General features: G+C 44.4%; 1 protein-coding gene across 1 annotated transcript; it reads right to left on the reverse strand.

The window, feature by feature from the left end:
• Window positions 1–835: 835 nt before the first annotated feature.
• Window positions 836–2,854, reverse strand: LOC129784973 (helix-loop-helix protein 13-like). The gene is made up of 2 exons (XM_055811565.1): window positions 2,377–2,854; window positions 836–873 (listed from the first exon to the last, which is right to left on the reverse strand). The coding sequence occupies exons 1-2, from the start codon at window positions 2,852–2,854 to the stop codon at window positions 836–838; spliced, it is 516 nt and encodes a 171-aa protein (XP_055667540.1).
• Window positions 2,855–20,874: the final 18,020 nt, after the last annotated feature.

Raw genomic sequence — 20,874 nt, forward strand, 5'->3', positions numbered from 1 at the left:
AAATTGAAAAAGTAAGATTCTCTTCAGGTTCCCCCTCAAAGGCTCCTCTTCATCTCTGCTTCTACCCAAAACCACCAGAGTACAAGCACAGTCCCTGACATGGTTTTGCTCTGTAGAGATCAAAGCTATAAAGAGAACTAATCAGTATGGTAAAATAAATGCATCCTTTTTGATGTAGATCTAGCATCCTACCTGCTGAGAAATGCCGTGATGGTGGCCAAGTGCCAGCAGCCATTGGCCTTTTCATAGCACGGTGCCTTGGATTCAGGCCTCCCAAAGTTGTCACATTGGGAGTAAGGCATGGGGAAGTTTCGAGTGACACACAGACAGACCTGTCTCTCACCTCTGGAAAACCAGGCCTTTTAATGTCTCTGTGCTCTAAATCACTGGTGACTTTTACAGCCCTGGGCATCTTAAGCCCATCAATACGTTGCAACAGGTGGTGCTTAGTTTTTTCTTGTGATCAGGGGTAGGTTTTCCCACCTGCTAGAAATGTGATTTGGACATAGTTCTCACCCAGTGGAAGAGAATATTGTTGTTGCTGTGATTGCAATGATACTGATTTTTAATGTTTTGTTATTTTCAGGAAAGAGCTGTCTATCAGTGTGTGAGAAACTAGAAGAAAGAGAAACAGAAGGCCCTACACAGCAATGGATTAACACCACAAGGGGCTGGATGCCTGACATGTGGCCAGAAAGCAATCTGTGGCCATAAGTAAAGTTGTAAGTGCCATGCTTTTACTTGCAGTACTGAGAATTTAACAGCCGGTATCCAGCAGTCAGGTCATTGGGTTTTGCAATATGCTGCCTTTAAAGATCTTTCTTTTGGGTACTGCTTAATCCCACTTTACCCAAGACAGGCGGGCTGTCAGATCTGCACAGAACAGAAGGGAGAAAGAGAAACAAAGTAAAAACATACCGCATGGATTGAAAAACATTTAAATTAGCATTTAACAAGTTAACTATTCAGCGTCTCCAGAAAAGCAACCTCATTCATATAGATCTTTCCAAGTGGAGCTCTTCAGAAATATTAGTTAACTACAAGCCTGACAAAAGAGGTGATCCCAATGAGAGCCATTTGTGTTGTTTTAAAACCTGTTTATCTATTAAAGCTGAGGGCAGCTGGAAAATAAAACATAAATGTTCTCTGTAGTCAAGAGTTTTGATCAGTGGGTATATCAGGAGTCATTTTCCCAGTCATGTAGCTAATGGAAATTAATAGAAAAGGAGAAAAGACTGGATTAACTTTTCCTCTAAAGTAAACTGATTGCTTTTTACCTGCAGGCTCTGGCCCTTTGACACTGAACTGTGAAATGAAGGGGGAATATTCTCTGGCAATGACTTTTCTCTACTTATGCTGCACTTTAGAAGGCCGATATGCTTCAAGGCCCAGTTCCAAAAAATGATAAAATCCAAAGGAACTTAGACAGCAAAGGGACAGAGTTAGGAAGGTGTTAATTACCTCATAATGCAAAGTGCCAAGAACTACTGAAAATCACCCTCTGCTCCTCCCTGCACTGCTAAGTAACACAAACCCTGTTGCCTTCTATCTGGGACCTGAGAGCCTGTGTGGGGCACTTGGGCAATTTCCCATCTTCACCATATAATGGACTGATGAAACAACGTGCTCTGGTGGAAGCAAGCGCAACGATCAAGTCCACATAAGTCAGAATTTTAGTACAAGCCAAATAGAAAACAGGATTAACAATCCTTCACTTTAAAATAGAAATAATTATAGAAGAATGTAAATTGCAAATAGGCATTTGCTCCCCTGTACTTTGAAACAAACCTGAAATTTCAATGTGCTGACTTGTGTATCCTGGTTCTCAGTGTTAAACTGTAACATCTCTGAGAAACTCTTGGCTACATGAACATGTGTATTTTAAGAATGAGATTTTTTTTAAGAATGAGATTGTGTTTATGTTCAAAGCTAGGTATTTTTTCCTCAGTGAGGTATAAGCTAAAGAAAACTTGTAAAGAAAATACAGAAAATCTCTACAGGCTCCATCAGTTTGCATTACAGAAGAATATCTTTGCACAGAATAAAAAAAAAAGTCTATAAATGTATTCTGAGAATAAAAAAAATCTTTAATCTTGTTTGCAAAAGAAATCATTCACATGAGCTTAGAAAACTGGGGGGAAAGGGGTTTGTTTTTATTTAGTAAAAATCCTCCTTAATGAAGTTAGAAGAAAAGGTTTGATATTTTTTTCCTGTTGTGACATTACTCAGCTACTTTTTTTTGAAGGTGAGTTGTATGTTATGAGAGCCATTTGGATGCGACAAGTGGATGTTCAAAAGCAATTTGACCGATTCTCTCTCACTAGCAACCCAAAGCATTTCCGTGATCTCCAAAAAGCCAACCCTTCATTCACTCACCGCTTGTATTCCAGGTTGCCCGCTGTTGGCTCTGCAATCCGTTCCTCAGGCACTGCTCCACGTAGGATTTGGGATCGCACCCGGAGAGGAGGATCTCGCCCAGGAGCGCGATGTAGGCGATGGCCAGCCGGAGCGTGTCGATCTTGGAGAGGCGTTTCTCGTACGGGAAGGTGGGGACGTGGCACCTGAGCTGGTCGAAGGCCGAGTTGATGCTGAGCATCCTCCTCCTCTCGCGGAGGTTGGCGGCGTGGCGGGGCCGGGGGGGCGCGGGGGGCGGCGGGGCGGCGGGCGCGGGCGGCGCGGGGGAGCTGTCCACTTCAGCACCGGCCGCCGCGGGCGCCCGCGGCCAGGGCGGCTCCGGCGGCCGGCACCACTCGGCTAGGAAGTCATCCAGCTGGGCGCTGGGATCCGCCTGCTCCCAGAAGAGGAATTCGGGAGTGGAGCCTTCCTGCTCGAAGCTGTAACAAAGTTCTTCCATCCTCCCACCCGCCAGGCTGAGGCAAGCTGATGGGAATATTCGCAGCTTCAGGCCGATTCTCGAGAAAATGAGACTCTCATTTCACTAATACACCCAGCACAAAAAATATCAGGGCCAGGGAGTCCTGGTTGTGTCTTTGAGGAAGACTATCGCAAAAGTTTTCCCAATTGCAAATCCAGGTAAGGCTCATGATTTAAATACTTCATGGTTTCTCAGCAGGGGAATGATCCTGTTCTTCTCCACTCAAAACTAATTAGTGCACGTGCTTCTGTCTTTATTATGTTATCTACAAAACAATATCAACGACTGTAACAGGAGAGAATGAATTTCCTATTGACTTTCTGCTGAAAAATCCACTGAAGCAGCTCTTGAGTTCTTGCACAAGTTCAGTCTCTCCACTTGCTATTTAGAGTAGGGTTCGCGCAGGGATTTTGTTGTTATTGTTATTGGTTAGGAGTAGTTAGAGCAAGAAACAAAACAGAGTCCTTTTTCTTTTTTGGTTAAGTGTTAATAGACCCACATTCTCCTATGGCTGGACAAACAAAAACCTATTATGATGCTGTCAGAAACACATGGTTCCGCCCTCTTTGACAGCAGAAGTTAGTGACACCTTCTTCAGTTCTAGCAAGAGAATAGTTGGGATAAAAATGTGGGATGCACTGCTGTGTTAGATTGGAGCACGGTGGTATCTCTTACTAAGTGGGCCAACACCACCTCATTTGCTCACTGTGTTTTCTGATTCACACTTAAATTGCATGTTTTGTGGGCAATGCAGACACTCGATGCTCTGTCTCAGACCATTCTAAGCACAGGAAAGATAACAGCAGCTGTAATAATCACAATGGGTGCAGTCCTAGAATGGTGGACCAGGTGGGCCACATCTTGAGAAGTGCTGGAAACTGGGAGAGTAGGAGGTGTCCAGCATCCCTGTGATGCTGGACAAATGGGGTGGAAGGTGTTGAGCACCACTAGAACTTTAAAGCAAATGCATAATATAAGTGGGTGCTTCAGTCTCTTTGATTTCCACGATACTTCAGCCAATGTTTAAATTCATTCAGAAGTAGTTTAAGTTGTATTTTAAGGACTTAGATGAATGGAATGGAAACGTGTTTTAAGTTAGAGAAAGCCTGAATGTTTTTCCTGAAGCATGTCATAAAGAACTTTTATCAAGACACTTAATCAAATGCTTGACTTCACGCACAAATTCACATCATGCTGCTGTGTGAAGTTTCAGGAGATGTCTGCTGGGAAGTTTATGAGCCACAGACAGCTTCCTGATAGGACAGCTGAAAGCAAAGTCTCAGTAGCTTCAGATAAAGAGCCAGAGAGCAGAAAATGACAGGCATTTTTAATGTACCCAAAAGAATGATCAGGTCCTCCATCTAACAAGGACTTAGGATGCGGTCCTGGTAGCTTTGCCCTGTGAATAGAGGGATTAATTTAAAGGTAAGGCATAGGCTATTAATGACTCTTCTTAGTAACCTGGGGTTTTGCCTTGTGACAATTCTACCTGCTCCAGGAAATTCAAGGCAACAGAAAACAGGGTGCAGGAAAGTTTTTTGCAAGGAGTAGATATAAGAAGGTTGCAGTATAGGAAACACTAGAACTCTTTTTTTTCTTGTTGTTGTGCAAATTGAGCAAGAAACCCATTATCTGTAAATCTGTTTGACAAAGGAAAATACCAAGTGCGACAATACAGGGCAAATAGTGGTTAAAAAATGAGAACGCGCCTTGCTTTCTCTGGTCAGCTCAGGGCACAAATTTTATACTAGCTTAGTACAAAGCAAATAATTTGTCACGATACCAACATAATAACAAAATATTGGTGGTGTGAAAGCCCATAGTGATGGACAGCTTCTGCTCCAGATGAATCCCAGCAAGGGACGAGGCAGCTGGCTACAGGGCAGGAGGGGTGAAAGGAATGACCATAGTCACAGGTGGGAGATCTGAGACTTGAACTCGGACCAACCGATGCAGACTTTGTCTTGCAATGGTTTCTTTTAAATCGTATCACTATATTTCTCAGTGTCATGTGTAAGTAACATTCCCCAAAGAAACCATTTATTACAGTCCCCATGCTTGGCAGCGGGGCTGCATGTCCAATCCCAGCAGCCCCTTCTACACCCTTGTAAGCAGATTTGGGCTCAGTTATACAGAAAAGAAGGCAGCAGAAAAGCCTTCCTGCCTGAGCTCCCTACCTCTGCCTGCTGCGCCACCTCTACCCCAAACCACCTCGGTGGCACTGTTGCTGCATCGTTGGCCTCCAGTGGATGCTTTGTAGTTCCCACATTTCAGATTATCTTTTAGATGTTTCCACAGCTCCCCAGTCACTGTTTAACTGAGCTGCTCATTCGGCCACCTTAGGCACAAACAAAAGACACTTGAAAATACTAAAATCCGCAAGGGAACAGCAGGTTTTCTCCTGAACAGGCCTCCGGAGGAGACAGTTGTTGTCCACTGGGAGCAATGGGCAGAGACCAGGAGGCTCAGCAAATAACATGGTTAGGTTTATGTGCTGGGTTCCTCTTTCTCGGCAGATGCTTCTTCAGTGCTTAATGTTCCCTTCCAGATCCATCACTGCTAATAGTGTTGCCTGGGGATATGTCTGGCTCCACAGATGGAGAGCAGATGTTCCAGCAAGCCTACTTTTAGCGTGTTCAAGGGGAATTTGGCTTTCAGAGAGACTCTGGACAAAGCAGAATGGGGGAGGGGACGGAAGGGAAGAAAGAGAAAAGCAAGAAAAGATTTCCCCTTAGAAAGCCAGCTATGAAAGAGGTCAGATCTCAGAAGAGAAGCTGAGGTTCCCATCCCTCATATGAACAACCCTCACACAACTTCAGAACTGTTGCACTCCCAGTGTTCCTGCAACTTTATCAGAGAAGGAGGGAATGTACAACTAATTGGGTTAAGTTTGCACTTGTCCAGATGTGGGTGGAGGAGTCTCCAACAGGGAACAAGGTAGCATGGGCACCACACTGAGTCAGGATGCTGTTGATTGTGACACATTACTGTAATGTTATGATCTGCTCAACCACCATTTCCCCTAAAACCTCTTCAGACCCAGTGGGATCCAAAAATAACATTTGGCTGCTGGTCATTTTTATTCAGTAGGGTCTAATGAAAACAAATTCTTGAGTCAGAAATTTTGTCCTGGGTTTGTCTGTGAAGGCAAGGGAGCCAAGGTCATTTGGGTTTTAATTTTTCCAGGTTTAAATATCTACATCTCCCTTTATAATTTTCTCTATTTGTGCTGGGAACTACCTTTCTCAGTACTGTCCCCCTTTCCCTGTCACCTGAACAAATACGTCCATAGCAGACTCTGTGATTTTGCCTATTTCATAGAATTTTGGGTGGAAACCTGATTTCAGGGAATATTTCCACTGCATTTTTTTTTCTTCACAGTGACTCAGCAGCTGAAAGCTGTTACCCTGTACCTGTATCTCAAAGATAACAGGGTCTCCTTGGGGTTATTTTGGAGGTAGAATTTTCTCTCCCCCTCTTGTCCCATGGGCCTTATCTCAGAATCAGCTTATGGAACCTTCCCAATGATATTTTTAATGGAGTCAGCAAAAACTCCCAGTTCTGGCAAAGTGGCTCCCCACACCCCCCCTTTTTTTTACCCCCCTGGACATTCATTTTGAGCATGTTTCCATCATCTTTAATTGCTTAATAAAGGGAGTCAGTCCTTGGCCTGGACAAAGAACAGATGTAGAAAGGACCAGATGCTTTACTTTCAAGTTAGATGACTCCACAGAACAAGTCCATCATGTCACTGCTGCTAATCCAACATTATGCTGTGCAGCTCATCATCCGAGCTGGGAATTGGGTCCCAGATGAACAGAGAAGACCAGATGAAAGAAGTAAAAAATCTTGGGGAATGCTTTATCCAGGTGGGACAGTGCAGGTCTTGGTGGTGTGGCTCACTTAGCATGTGTTAGTACTGGCACTGCCAAACTAGAGCTACGGAGAGGGATCTCCAGGACCTGAGCTGGCCTCTTAATTGGCTAGTTGAGCTCCTTACGGCCACAGCTAAAGGGTGGACCACCAAGCTTCTATACCTTCTTTTGAGCCACATGCCATGCCTGGGATACCTGAATTACTGGGCACATCGTTTGTGAAGTTCTGGGGGCAAGAAAAGTGCAAGTATTATCATTTAACAATGGAATGTGCTTCTTTTTAACCTAAAACAATAGCAAATGTAACCATGTAATGAAAAGCAGAACACGGATTTCCAGGGCAAGTGAATTTCAAAGGGATAATGGCTATTTCTGAGATGCTAAAATGATTGTGAAATGAAACCTTCATAGCATATGCAGGATGTTGTTTTTAAGCGGAAAAGGTAACAGGACCTTTATTACTCGCAGGGTAGAAACATCAGACGTCAAAGTTTCTGGAAGAAGGCACTGGTGAATGACTGTTAATGTAACTTTGATTTATTTCATTATTCCTATAAACTAGTCAAGACAGTCTTTGCTTTAAAAGTCTTTGGTGTTTAAAAGTGAACACGGTTACTTTAACCTTTCTGCAGGGTGTTTGCAAAGCTACAGAAAATTAATCCCAGTCTCTAGGAGAAGGAAGGTATTTTCTCTAATAAAAACACTCACTTGTGGTTTCCCCTTTTTCACAGAGCTTTTTATGAGTTGGGGGATGACTTCTGGACTGCTGCTGCCAAATAATTCCTCTTCCAAGTCACTGTACTGGGGTCTGTGACTGCTCATTGGACTGAATGGTCATCTTTGGGAGACAACGCGTGCGTCAGCCTACGCTTAGCTGTACAGTTTCAGTCTTAAAGGGATGGAAGTGCTCATGGGAACCTCTGAAGGAAAATGGTGTTCTTCATGCAACAGCCTCAGGAAGACTGCTTGCCCTGCATCTCAGTGACTTCTTTGACCATCTGAAGCATATCCCTAGCAAGGTTAATATAATGCTGCATTCAGGGATTGCAGGTAGTGCCCATGAATAACCCTACCTCTGTAACTGATGAGAAATATCTCTAGGGAGAGGAAAAACTGTCATTTGCGTGACATTGAGTGCTGTTATTAGTGGGTTTATCTGGATATCTCAATGTGGTAACTTTAGATGCCTTGTTCCCATTCACAGGTAAGTCAGTCAGCCACCAGGAACTAAGAAAATCATTCTGCCCCCTCCTTCTTGAGGAAAACAAATCTCAGCCCCTTGGCAAAACCACTGTAGAAAGCAAGTCTTCTGCAAGGTGCATGAAGAGCTTTTAAAGGGGTGGGTTGTCCATTCCTGGAGCTACTGGTGCCCTTTCTTTGGGTACAAGAAATCCTGAATATCTGCATTGTTTGTATTCATGACAATGAAAAAAAAATAGAATTGGTGGGCTTTTAAAAAAAAAAAATATTGTCAGCCATACCTGTATTGAGGCTCATTTTTTTCTTTAGCCTTTCTGCTTTCCCTAAGGAGGGAGCTGATGAGGGGGACACAGCTGGGCCCAGCCAAACGGATGGGACAGAAGAAACCCATGCTTGTGCAGCTGCAGCTTGCACCCCTGTCAGAAATCTCATGAAATTTCCCATTAATGTGTCATCTTTGTGGAATTTCAGAGTCTGAGACTCTCAGATAGCAAAGCCTGAAGTGCAGGTTGGTGTGGCTGATGGCAGGGCTCTGGCTGGGCTGGGACCTGGTCCCCAGCTCCCTCCAGCCCTGCTCCCCTCCTGCTCGCTGCACCTGCACAGCGGTCCTTGGGACTTGTTAATCACACAGGCGGCACCTCATAAACCTGCCTGGAGACCTCGGGTTTGAAAACAGAGTCACTGGGGCAGATTTACAGAGTGATGTCTGTTTGACTGACAGCTGTTGCCACTTTATGGGGAGCCAGCACATGTTCGCACTATAAAACAGGAACAATAGCTTGGGAAAACCTCTGCCTGCGTGAGACGCTTCAGCCCCGCTGTCCATCCGGGAGGTAGTTCTTCCCGGCTGCTACCAACCACTTTAGATGTGCTTTGGATGCAACTCAGTTCCTCTTAGCCTTGGTTGACTCAGTGGACACAGTGGCAGGACTAAGCACGCACAAAACCTGGTTCTAATGGAGAGCTGTCACACCGTGTTATCATGATGCTGCACTGGGGGAGGGAAGAGTGTCTCTTTTTTTTTCTTTTTTGTTTAATGAGTTGCTTTGTGTTGCAGAAACATTTCTAAGAAATCAGGAGAGAAAAAACAGGAATCTGGGAACAAGATCAGGTGCCAGCCATGACAACAAACTGGTCTGGAAAAGAAAATTCTTAAATCTGTGTGAGGACAAAGACAGCAACAGATGGGGACAGCCAAAGGACTGTGAGTGGCTTGCTGTACTCCATGGAAAATGCAAAAATTAAGTCTGGAAAGGCAATTTTGGAACGACCTGGATTCTAAATTCACTGAGCATGGTTAGTGAAGACACAGCTCTGCAGTTAGACCCCACATCAGCCTGCCCTGCTTGGGAAGCTTGGGATAACCAGCATCACAGTCCCCTTCCAGGGATGATGATGGTCCCACTCTGTTTTTTCAGTTTTTCTTCCTTTTTCCTGCCAACAGGTCATTGTTGGATCAAAGCCAGGAGCCAGGGGTCTCTGTGTGAAAGGCAAGTGTTTCACAGCAATAAGGAGGGAGCCAGAGTCTTGGGGAAGGTTTGGATCAGATGAATCCCCCTAAGACAAAAGCAAGCTTAATTCCATCATCTCTCATCCTTCCCTCCCTGCTCTGAATCAGTGGTGATCAGCAGTGATACCATTTTCTGAGGCAGGTGTGCAGAAGAGCAAGGTCATGATTACTTGACCACATGAGAGAAAGAGGCAGTGGCAAACAAATGAGCATCACAATGAAAGACCTGAGAACCGTTCCCAGCAGCACGGATGCAGGCTCCCACCATAAAAAGGGTGAGGTGTTTAGATGCACTGTGGTGGCTGCCAGTCATCTTGGGCAGGGTCCCAAGCGAATTCCTGCTCCATGAATTCAGCATCAACATGAAGGGAGTTTTCATAGGATTTGAAGCCAGAAGGGAATCATTAAGATCCTCTAGTCTGATCGCTGTGATAACACACGCCTTTGGTGGTTACCCAGCAGCTTTGGCCCCAAGCCCAGCGGGTATCTTGTTGTTGCAGTTGGACATTTTTTTAAAAGGATACATCTAATCTTGATTCAGAGTCTCCGAGTGATAGACCACCAAAGGATCTGCATACACTGGCAGGCTGTTACTGCCTTTGCTGAAGGTGTGCGTCCGATTTCATGGCAGAAGACTGCACCATGCCTGTATTTACTGCCAAGTAGCCCAGTTGCAAAGGTCAGATTTGAAGCATGGCTTGGCACTGGGGAGCAACTAGCTAATCCCCTGGAGGCAAAGGACAACCTTCCCAATAGCAAAACCACTGGGAAGAGGCAGAACCTCTGCCAGCAGCAGCCATAGGAATGAGCAAATGGAGATGGACCAGGGAAGTACAGGCTAGTGCTGCTTCCCTAATGAGGCACCTAATTACTACTGCCTGTTAAACAGGGACCTGCATGGGAAGCTGGGTCACAAAGTCATCTTCTAAAGCTAACTTGAGCTGCCTGTGAAGATGTTTGCACTTGAAGTGGCTGAATGGGTTGTCTTTACTGATGCTGGCAGGAAATCAGAAGCAGGTAATGGAGTGGGATGAGTTGCCTATGAGTGGGAGAAGGATGCTTCAGCACCAGCTTCCAGATGAATATCACTTACAGCAACCACAGCCTCCCCAGCAGTCTCTAAGCTGGCCTACAGGCTGCTAAGCTGGGTCTGTCTTTTCACTTGAGTGTTCAGTAGCTCCACAAGCAAGTCCATTTACTGAAGCTTTGGGCATGGGAGTTTCTGCAAATGCATGATACAAACCTACGCATGTCTCCTTCACTGCCCAGGTTAATGCTGCCTGGTGATATTCAGACGGCCTCTTGAATCCATGGGGGAAAAAACCCTGACATTTCAAATAGTTGCAACCTCAGCAAGATCCAGCCACAACTCCAGAAGTCCCTGAATTGCAGGTGGTTGGAAGCTGGGGGAGGGTGCCAGGGAAATTACTAGCATAAGCAGATTCCTGTGCTCTTTCCATGAGGGTCTGGTACTGGCTACATCAGAGCCAGGAGAGTGCAGATTCCTGGCCAGGCTTAGAATGGCTGTTCCTGTGGAACCCATAGACAAGTGTCTCCTCCTGCCTAGCAGAACTGGCCAATTAGGTCATGAAATTAGCTTGAAAAGCCTTCCTCTCTTTTCCATCTGAATGCATTTGGGGGAGGTAGTTGTCTATAGCCTGCAGGGACTGTCTACTCTGGTTTTCCCAAAAAAAGAAAAAAAAAAAAAGAAAAAAGAACACCCTCCCCCCAAAAAAAAACCAAAAGAAAACACATACCCCAATTAAAATAATAATAATAATAATAATAATAATAATAATAATAATAATAAACCAACAAAAAACACCTGGGCTTTTCATGAAATTGTTTGTTTCCAAACTTTGGCACTCAGAGGAATCAAAAATTACTAGCCTTGCTGATATCTGAGTCAGCCTTCAAGGAATTTGTCTGAAATTTCTAGCCGTAGTGAGGAAGACTTAAATGGGAAATCTCTTGAGGAACCTGTATGCTTTGGGGAGTTCTGCTGCTTCACAGCTCTGGGCAGCCAGTGCATTGTGATGAGAGCAGCTTTTTGCAAAATCTGCCCCCGCTGTTAGCTGGAACTGTGAGTTGCACAAGCCACTGACACGAATAATAATGCATGAGAAGATGTTGCACAACACTTTCAGACCTCAAAGGCTCTGCAGTTCATGCCATTCATGGGCAAAGGTTGGGTGCATTCCTTCTTCTAGCCTGAAAGATGCACTTAACTGTGGCGTGACGGCAAAAGCACGTGGCTGGGATGTTTTGGGGAGGTAGGTCATTAAATGTTGTGGCTGTGGCTTGTGAACAGAGCGCTGCAGCTCCCAGGGGGCCAGCTGGCAGCATGCAGTTCCCCCTAGGATTTATCTATACGCTGTGGTGGCCACTTAACATTCAGCTGTTATGGAGAAATTACAGAAGGTAGAACAGTATTTTAAAGGTGCTGCATGAAAATCTTTTTTTTTTTCAGGTGGAGAAACCAAGGCACACCATGGGTACCACCTCAGGAGGCCAGCAAGCCGGCCACATGGAAGAAGGACCAAATCTCATCAGGCTCTCTCTGCTAGGAAACACCACTGCCCCAGTTCCAACAGCCAAGCTCTTAGTGGGAACCCAGAAGGTACTAGCTGGTTTGTGTCTTACTGTTTGTAGTGTTTTCTGTGTAATATGTCCTTCCAGAAAAGCGCCGTTCATTTAAAATAGTGAGCCCCTTTTTTTAAAACATGTTTTGTGTTTTGAGTGCAGGTCAAACAGCAGACACTTTTGATTAATGCAACATCAAGATATTTTTAAAAAAATATGCACGTGCCTCGGTGGGAAAAGGTATAAAGGACAAACATTCAGTGCTGTTCAACATTTTGGAGAGGTGGGGAAATGAGCAGGAAAGATCATACCTAAACAGAAAGCCAAGCCAATGCTTGCAATTGCCAAGGCATCAGCCAAAAGGAAAACACAACTCTGATCGCAGTAAAATCATGTATGAGTCATGATGGGCCAAGAACAAGTTTGCTTTCTTTTCCCTCTCATTGAACAGATGATGATTAAAAGATAAATCATGCTTGGAGTCAAATCAAGTGATTGGATTAAAGTTTAGTTGAGTATTTAGAGACTGTTTGGGACACAATGGAAAGCTAATTGAAAACTTACATTTGTGAGACCCTTGAACTCTCCAACTCTTAATAAAATACTACTGCAAAGTACACAAGGGTTCCCTGTGGGAGAGATTCCTCTCCACAAGTGCTTTTATTCCTCAGGTATGTGGAAAAATGGTATTCATTTTCTCTACAAGTTCACCAAAGAAAAGTATGCTCATGATCGTAATTCAACTATTGCTCATGATGCAGTAACTTAATCTATCCAGCTCACTGAAAATCAGTGAAGCAAGACAAAGGAAAGTCACTTCTTTAAAAAAATGATATTTTAAACACTTCATTCTTTGAAGTAGTCTGTGCTCTTCTGAGCAGCTGGTATTCCAGCGTGACTGGCTGCCTCCATTGGGCTAAAGTGACTCTGGAGTCTTAAAAACTATGTAAAAATTCTTTCTAGATGTGCTGTAGTAGGAATTGTCATGCTTTATTTGTACTAATATTATAATTACATTCTGGAATCACCCCCAGTTCTTAAGGAACATACCCAGCCTCCAGCATCAAAGCACTGTCCTTTTCACTGGAAATACCAGTGAAATCCACAAGTAAAGAGACTAAACTTCCCCATGTCCACAAACACACACACGTGAACACACAGAAATGAAAAACCTTGTTCTTCACTTGGCCTCTGTGTAACGGAGCACAAGTCTTTCTTGGCAATGCTTGGCACGGACATGAAGCTGCAGAAACTCTGTAGTCAGGTTCATTTGACCCCTTGCACTTGCAGATTCTTTACCTGGCTTTTTACTGCCCTGGAGGAAGGGAGATCCTAGGTGGCAACTAGGCATTTTTCAGGCAGACCCTTCATGCTACAGGGCATTATAAAACAATGGTCTGGCTTTCATGAAAGCCAGTCTTATTTAAGCTACTACCGGTAGAATAGAGAAGCAGGGTTATCCACAACCCTCACACATGCAGGTCAGATGTGAAACCACACCACCCAGGCTTGCTTCCAGGGGGAGGAAGGGGGCTGCCCTCAGTCTTCATGATGGCAGGACCTGGGCAGGCTGTTGAGTTTCATGGTCCATTGGCCCAAAACTGGGTCATGAATGAGTCCTAAGAGGAGCATGGTAGAGCTGTCTTCTCCATGTGCAGAAGTTTATTTTTCCTCCAGCTGGCTTGACCTTTCTGCAAAAGGATGTGTGTGCAGAGACCATAGGTGAAAAGCTTAAGTATAGAAGGTTGGGGGGAATAATGAGAGTAAGTTATACTTATTTCAGATGACGAATGTAAACTACTTTTCAGATTGACTCAGATATATCTAAGGTAAACCTCACCAAGTGGTTTAGATGGTGTGATCCCAGTGTGATCAACATGATGCTTTAAACCCAGAGGGTTTATCATTGTTCATAGTTCTATAGTTCAGCCAGAAGCAATGCAGTACAACTAGAGAATCCGGTACACTGCAAAAGCAAAAATCCTAAAAAAATGCAGAGTCCCCAAATCCCCAAAATATGGCATTTATTCATATAAATAAATCCTCTTGGACAGTGTGGCTGCAGAGGGCTTCAGTAAGCCATGTATTTCTTCTTTCCCTAATGCATGACCGATGGCACCTTTTCCACCCTAACAGACATGTCTTACCCGTTCTTAGAGGCTGGCAGTGACTGCAGCCTCACTTAGTGCTTTCCCATCCTCACTAACAGAAGACATTTCCTAATGTTCAAACTGATTTTTCCCCCGCTTCCACTGATATCTGTGACTCCACAGTTTGTCCCCATGTTCTGTCTTCCTCTTTGCCTTTTACTTAGTTGATGGGCTTAGCTTGGCTCCATTTGACTTTTCTACACGGGTCATGTGTCCTCAAGCTCTTGCCATTCCCTTTCCTGGGCTACATGTCAGACCATGCAGTCACAGCAGAGCAAGCTGGTACCAGCAAGAGCCTAACTCCAGCAGCTCCAAGCTCTGCATGAACTGCCTCACCTCAGCTAAGGTCAGCATGGCTAGCTCTGCAGTGCACGGCTTTGTGTGTCTTGGCCGTATCTGATGTAGACAACTGAGACAGAGGTGAAGACAAGGTGTGTGGGGTTAATGTTTTGGGACTAATTCAAGTTACCAAGATGGGTTAAAATATTGCTTGTTGAAGAGTTCGCCACATTGCCTAACCATTGCCTTCCGCTGACTTCAGCAGAGCTTTCCTTGAGCGCATTGCTTTTTAGCATCAGTGTCTCACATAATTAAAAAAAAAAAAAAGAAAATATTAGAATAATTATAAAGCTAACATTCTGTTTGTGCCAGTTAACGTCAACTGCATGCATCAAAATGGGAAGTTCGCTATAGCAGCATTGCTGTATGATATGCCCACAAAAGCTAGCCTAGCATTTGCTTTTTCCTAACAGCTGTAGTTTGTTCTTCATTAAAAAGCTTTATTATGTCTTAAAGTGATTAATGCGTTCTGTGAGGACTGGGTAATAAGCCAGCAGTCACAAGCTATAGGACACTGCTTGGTGGATTGCAGGAAGATGGATCAGAAAGATTAATATGCTTCTATTCGTTGTTGCAGATTCTGAGATGTCTAAGAGCTGAAGAACGTGGGATGGACACAGCACTGGAGGTGACACTGTGTTTTGCTCAAGGTCAGTTGCATGTGCGTGACTTCTCTGTGGGGAGCTGCCGAGAACATGTTAGAGGGAGGAACATTTTGAAGATGAAGAAATAGCTGCTTTGGGCGTGATGGTACTTGCACAGCATTGGGAAGAAGTGAGAAGGCTATGTTTTGTGATGCCTGGAATGACAACTGTGTGAATAAACATCCTTTTGCTTGGGAAACCTGTGGTTTATACTGATTTCTGGTCTGAAGTATGATTGGAAGGTGCAATGGAGATACATGCGATCATTTCAGCTTGCGTGTGGCTATACTAGGCAACAGGAACGCTTTGTACCCGTGTTGGCTGGGTGACGTGACAGGCTTAATTCGCACTCACCCGAACAATATGGTAGCAGTCTGAGAAATGCTGTGTCTCATAGGATGACAGGCTATGGTTTTGTTGTGCTTGCTTCAGCCATGAGCAGATGCTCACTCTGCCTACCCTGACTCCTCTTGCTGCCAAAGATGTCCCTTTGGCTTTGCTAGCAGAAGGCGTGAGTCACTGCTCTCAAACCAGCATCCCTGCAAAATCCAGCAGTGGGAGCAAACCAGAGTGGGTTATGGTGTGCAGCTTCTAGCTTCCTGCTTAAATTTCAGCAGCTATGGTCTTTCTTTTAGTGCAATAGATACCCCAGCTGAAAAACTATTAAGTTTCAGGGTGGAATATTTTAATTGATGGAGCTCTTGGTGTCAAAGCATTGCCTTGCATGGGAAAAAATGCCTTGCATTTCCCCCTCACTGTGGGGAAACAAAGAGTTGAGGAGGTTTTTGATCTGATATTGAACAAAAGGGAAACACCCGCTTTCTTCAGAATAGGCAGCATTTTCTGGAAAGCACCCCTGGGTGTTCTGAAATAACAAGCTGAACATGGACTGAGAGGCAGCAGCTCTCTGCAAGAGCCATAGCTGGGAGTAGCTTTGAAGTTCCCTGTGTCTGAGGCCACGATATCTCGTAACGTGGCATTTTATCAAATAACTTGTAGGTCTCTTTTCACTACTACTGCTGGATTTGATGAGATAGGCTTTCTGGGTGCTTTGGCTCGGACCACAGTTTGTATTGGGTGTCATAAAAAAGGTATGCATGATTTCAGGCTCTCCTCCCCTTATGGGTCTCTCATCTCCTCTACTTTAATGAAAGTAACAATAATTATAACAATAAGATGCTATGCATTATCCTAAGGGCCTGTACGCTGAGTGGTAAGCCAGGAGCCTTTGCATCACCCTGAGAGCTCTTCTGTCAACTGTTCTTAATATTCCTGCACTCTTTGCAACCCTTATGGTTAGCAAACCTCCACGAGGGGGAAACTCCTCCAGCTACATGCAGAAAATATGACCAAGAAGCTGAACAAGATCACATTAGGGATATAGGGCCCTCGATGGATGCTAGGAGGACGGCACAAATGTCCTTCTCCTCACCTTTGAGAACAACTGTGTTCGATTACATGTTGTGCAAATTCGTTCTGGTTTGGTTTTCCCTTCCAAAAGGCCAGGGCAGATGTTGTCTTATGAGGCTGTAGTGGGGTTCCAGCTAACATCCCTGGGCTGCATTTCAGGTCTAAATCTCCTGCTTTGTGATCCTTCTTTTGGGGGTGGGCAGGCAGCTGAACAAAAGGCAGTTGAAGGTGTTGGACATGTTTGCTACCCACCGAACACTCTGTGCTTTGCGCCAACAGACTCATATTTTGCAGAAGTAAAGGCAGTTTGAAAGAAGTGGGATATGGGACCAAGGGGCACTGAGCATCCGAAGTAGCTGTGATATACAGCAAGAAATTAGGAAGGAGGTCTCTTTGCCATCTCCGTGGGAAGTGCAACAGGAGAGACGAGTATTACAGGGTACTAATACGTGTTTGCCTTTGGAAAAAAGCCTCCTAGCTGCAGGAGCGCAGAGTTTGTGCTGTATTCATGGAAGTCCTTTGAGAAAGCAAAGCACGTGTGCTGGCCATTTCCTCAAAGAAAATATTCTTTGTGAAAGCTAATAATTTTAGCAGGGATTCCTTTCTTCCTCTTGAGGAGAGTTAAATGAAGTTATGGGTCAGTGAGAGGGCATCTGTACAATGCAGAGGAAGAATTTCCAAAGCTTGAATGTAGTCCCTTCATTTGGAGAAGACCAGGTCAAATTGGCTTTCCAAAACATTTTCTTTATTAAAGATTTTATGGGTGCTTTTTGCTGGTTCGCAGAGACTGTTAAGCCACTCTGAATCGGTAAGTCTCAATAGATGGAACCAATAGAAAGCTTAGGAAAGATTTAACAATCTTCCTTCCACAAAGCTGAACTTCCCAGTAGTCTCCACCATACCTGTCCAGGTTTCTTGGTACAAATACTGTGTAATTTCCATCTGTGAGTGGCATTGTTCCTCCTTCCAGCTGATAAAATGGTATTGTGTCTAGGGTCATGAAATGCCAGGACAAGCCTAGTATGCCAGGGTCCTTCTGCATTTGTATTCTCAAGCTCACTCAAAACCCCTTTTCTTCTTACGTACGAGATGGGAAGCTCTCTGAGCAACTTCGCTGATAACATTCAGACCTCCTGTGAGTAGGAAATGGGCAACTGATAGTTCTCTTTTGGGCTGTAATTTCCCCACTCAGAAATCACTTTAAATCAGACTCAAAGCTCGATAAGGACTATACATTCACAAGCAAAATTAACAACTGGCTGTTGAGTTTGTAGTTCCCTTGAATGAGAGAACCCTTGGAAAGGCATTAGGTTAAAAAAAATTACTTGTGATGGGAGGGCATGGGCCAGAAGCTGAAACTAATCTGAATGAAAAAGGGTATCCAACAAGCGGCTGCAGGGCTGTAAAGTCTGCCTGCTCAGATCTCCACTGGACCATGCTTCTTTGTGTCCCAGTTTTGAAAGCCCAATTTCCTGAGAGATTGCATGATTATTATTTTTTAATCTAAAATGTATGGCTAAAAGAAAAAGCATTAAAAAAAAAAAACAACCAAAAAAAAAACTGGCAATGCAAATGAGATCATTGAGCGGTTTGCTGGAAATGCCGTACATTGTGTTGCCCAAAACTTGGCATTTATGGAAGTGACCAAAGGGGAGGAAACAAAACTGTTCTCATGGCCGGTGTCAACTTGGATCATCAAGCCACACCGCAGATTTGGCATCTCTGATGGAAAAGAGAGGCTTTCCAGTCCGGTACAATCCTGCTTCACAGCGTCAGTCATTGCGTAGATTGGGGTCGGTGAGGATTGACAACTGGGTGGGACAGCATTGTATAAGTCTGGCACTTTCTTGTCTCAGATTAATGATCTTCAAATCTGGTTTTCAGGCACACAGACTCACTCACACGTAAATAAAAAACAGAGGGAAGCTTTTTAAAAGACTCAGATGCTTGGTATTCCAAGCAACAGCTAATGCAATGCCTTGCTAAGAAACCCCATGGAGTAAGCATATAGCGATCCTTCTGCATCTTACCTATTCCCTAGAATTTTGCTCTGAAGGGACTCAAAGCTGCTTTTCACACTGAGCTCTTGATCCTGGTTTCCTGGCTTCGGCTAAAAATGTAGCTTCCCTTTAGCAGGCTCCTGCAAAAGGCATGCCTCTGGAAGGTAGTACAGCCTGGCCAGGGTCTGACTCAGCCCCTGGAGGGGTCTCTCTATCAACAGATGAAACCTAAGGAAGCATCTTTTACTAAATTTAGCTGCTATAGAGAGGCAACCAGAGCTGGGAAGGGTGGACCCAGGGTCAACTTCACGCAGGTTTGAGCAGTTGTGGTCCAGGAGAATGCACCTGAGCAGAGGTACAGTGGCTGAAGCTTGTGCAGCCAAGGTAAAAAAGGTGAAGCTGTTGTCATGTGTCCCCTCCTGTGTTTGGTACTTCATGAGTCTTTGCTGGAGCAACTCCACCTGGTCTGGTCAGGCTGTGCCAGCAGCATGGGCCAAGATTCAATAAAGTTGTTGTTTCCAATTTAGAAAAAACATATTACAGCTATACAAACTGAGAAGCCCACATCTTGGCAGAGGATGGGCTTGAACACCATTTCAATGCAGTAACAACATTAAAGCCCCATCCTGTTCCCATCGAAGTCGGTGGCAAAGCTCCCATTGACCTCAGTGGGAGTAGGATCAGGCCCCCATACGTAAGCATGGTTGGGACAGATCCACCAGGGCCTTACTTCTGGTTTGGGGTCTGTGGATGTCAGCGGTGTTTCCACTAAGCAGTGCCGATGGAGCAGTGGCGTGGGTCAGGACCGGAATAGAATCTAATCAGTGCCCTGTGGCTCTCCCTGCATTTATCAAATGGAATTTCAGGCCGAAAACAAAGGGATTCAAAGGTTGAAAAACAACGAAGGAATGTGCGCTTGGCAGCTCTGCTAACCAGATGTTTGTTTCTTTTTCCTTGTTCTTAACAATGACTAAAAAACTCGTGAACAGTCTCAAGCCCAGCGCAAGGTCAGCCTGAAACTAGGTAAGAGGTGTCGCAACAAGGCGGAATGAACATCTGGGAATGGAAAATGTTAATTTATACCAGGATCCGGTCCTGTGGCTCAGAAAACACGGCCGAACCTTCAGTAGGCTGGGTACATGTGTGCTTTGCCTTCATACAGCAAGCCACATCGGTCGTGCGAAGCTCTCGCAGAAGCTCGCAATATTCCCTTTGTGCTGTTGTGTGAACTGCTTCCAAGAGCAGTGGAGCTGTTGTGCTGGAGACAGAGCTGGAAGAAGCCAATGGTAAAGCGAATATATACGCACATACAAACATATGCATCCATTTCATGGAAAATGCATACCTAATAATGGAGCAGCAAGCTGTATGCTGTACTTTGCGGAGCTATTGAGGGAGAGGATAGCCCTTACAAGTTAGTCTTACTAAATACCATTTGTCACTACATTGCAAGAGTTGCCTTTCTGAAGAATTCCTAGTTGTTTTTGATAATATCAATCTAAAAAGGGAAAATGACTGGGAGGGAAGCAGCAATATAAAGTCCTGTGGCTGCAGAGCAGCAAATTGAAACTCTGGCCTCTCTGCTCTGTCACCCCTGACAATATGCACTTCTTCAGCAGCATCTCCTGAAGACTGTTCCCAGGACCAGCATCGTTTTGTCTTGTTTCACAGAAAAACACCTCATTCATCAGTCTGCAGAACATCACAGTGAAGTAGATGAATGTAAAAAAAAAAAAAAAAAAAGAAAAAGAAAAAGTTACTCATTTTTATTAGTAGTGAAACTAAGCCAGAGAGGTAGAAGTGACTCATTCTACTTACTTGATCATTAATGATGGGATTAAGAGCTGAGCTCTTGTTATCTGACCAACTGGCTTTTTTTCAGATCACATCTGTCCAGTAGTGATCCACAGCCAAACAGCATGCTTGGCCAGGAGGCAGGGTTTTACTAAACCCGTGTGTTTGAGATTGTGATTGCCTGACCTTACTCTTACTTAAATCAATGTGGCAAACAAATCGTCTTTTAAACAACTGGTTCTATCAGGTACAACCATTTTCAGGTAAAAAAAGTAATCGTTATACTTTAGCTCGAGTTATATAGAAGCACTCCGTTGGGCTGCATGGGTAGTGTGTACCAGTGAATCAGTTTAATGGGTTTAGATTTGTAAGAAAATAGTACTGTCAGCAGGGTTAGGGTTAGGGCCAGCAGGTGCTCACTAGTACAACTCACAAAAGTCATGCAGCTCAGTGCGTATGAGCGTGACATTAATTAATCTGTGAGTAAAACGGGA

This window comes from Falco peregrinus, chromosome 8 (genome assembly GCF_023634155.1).
Source record: "Falco peregrinus isolate bFalPer1 chromosome 8, bFalPer1.pri, whole genome shotgun sequence".
Classification (NCBI taxonomy): domain Eukaryota; kingdom Metazoa; phylum Chordata; class Aves; order Falconiformes; family Falconidae; genus Falco; species Falco peregrinus.

What these genes read in the sequence shown, in the direction of transcription:
- LOC129784973 (XM_055811565.1), bottom strand. Translation starts at nt 2,854, where the DNA reads ATGGAAGAACTTTGTTACAGCTTCGAGCAGGAAGGCTCCACTCCCGAA. An exon ending in GGCAACCTGGAATACAAGCG is followed by an intron (nt 874 to 2,376) that starts GTGAGTGAATGA and finishes TGTTCTGTGCAG; the next exon opens with ATCTGACAGCCCGCCTGTCT.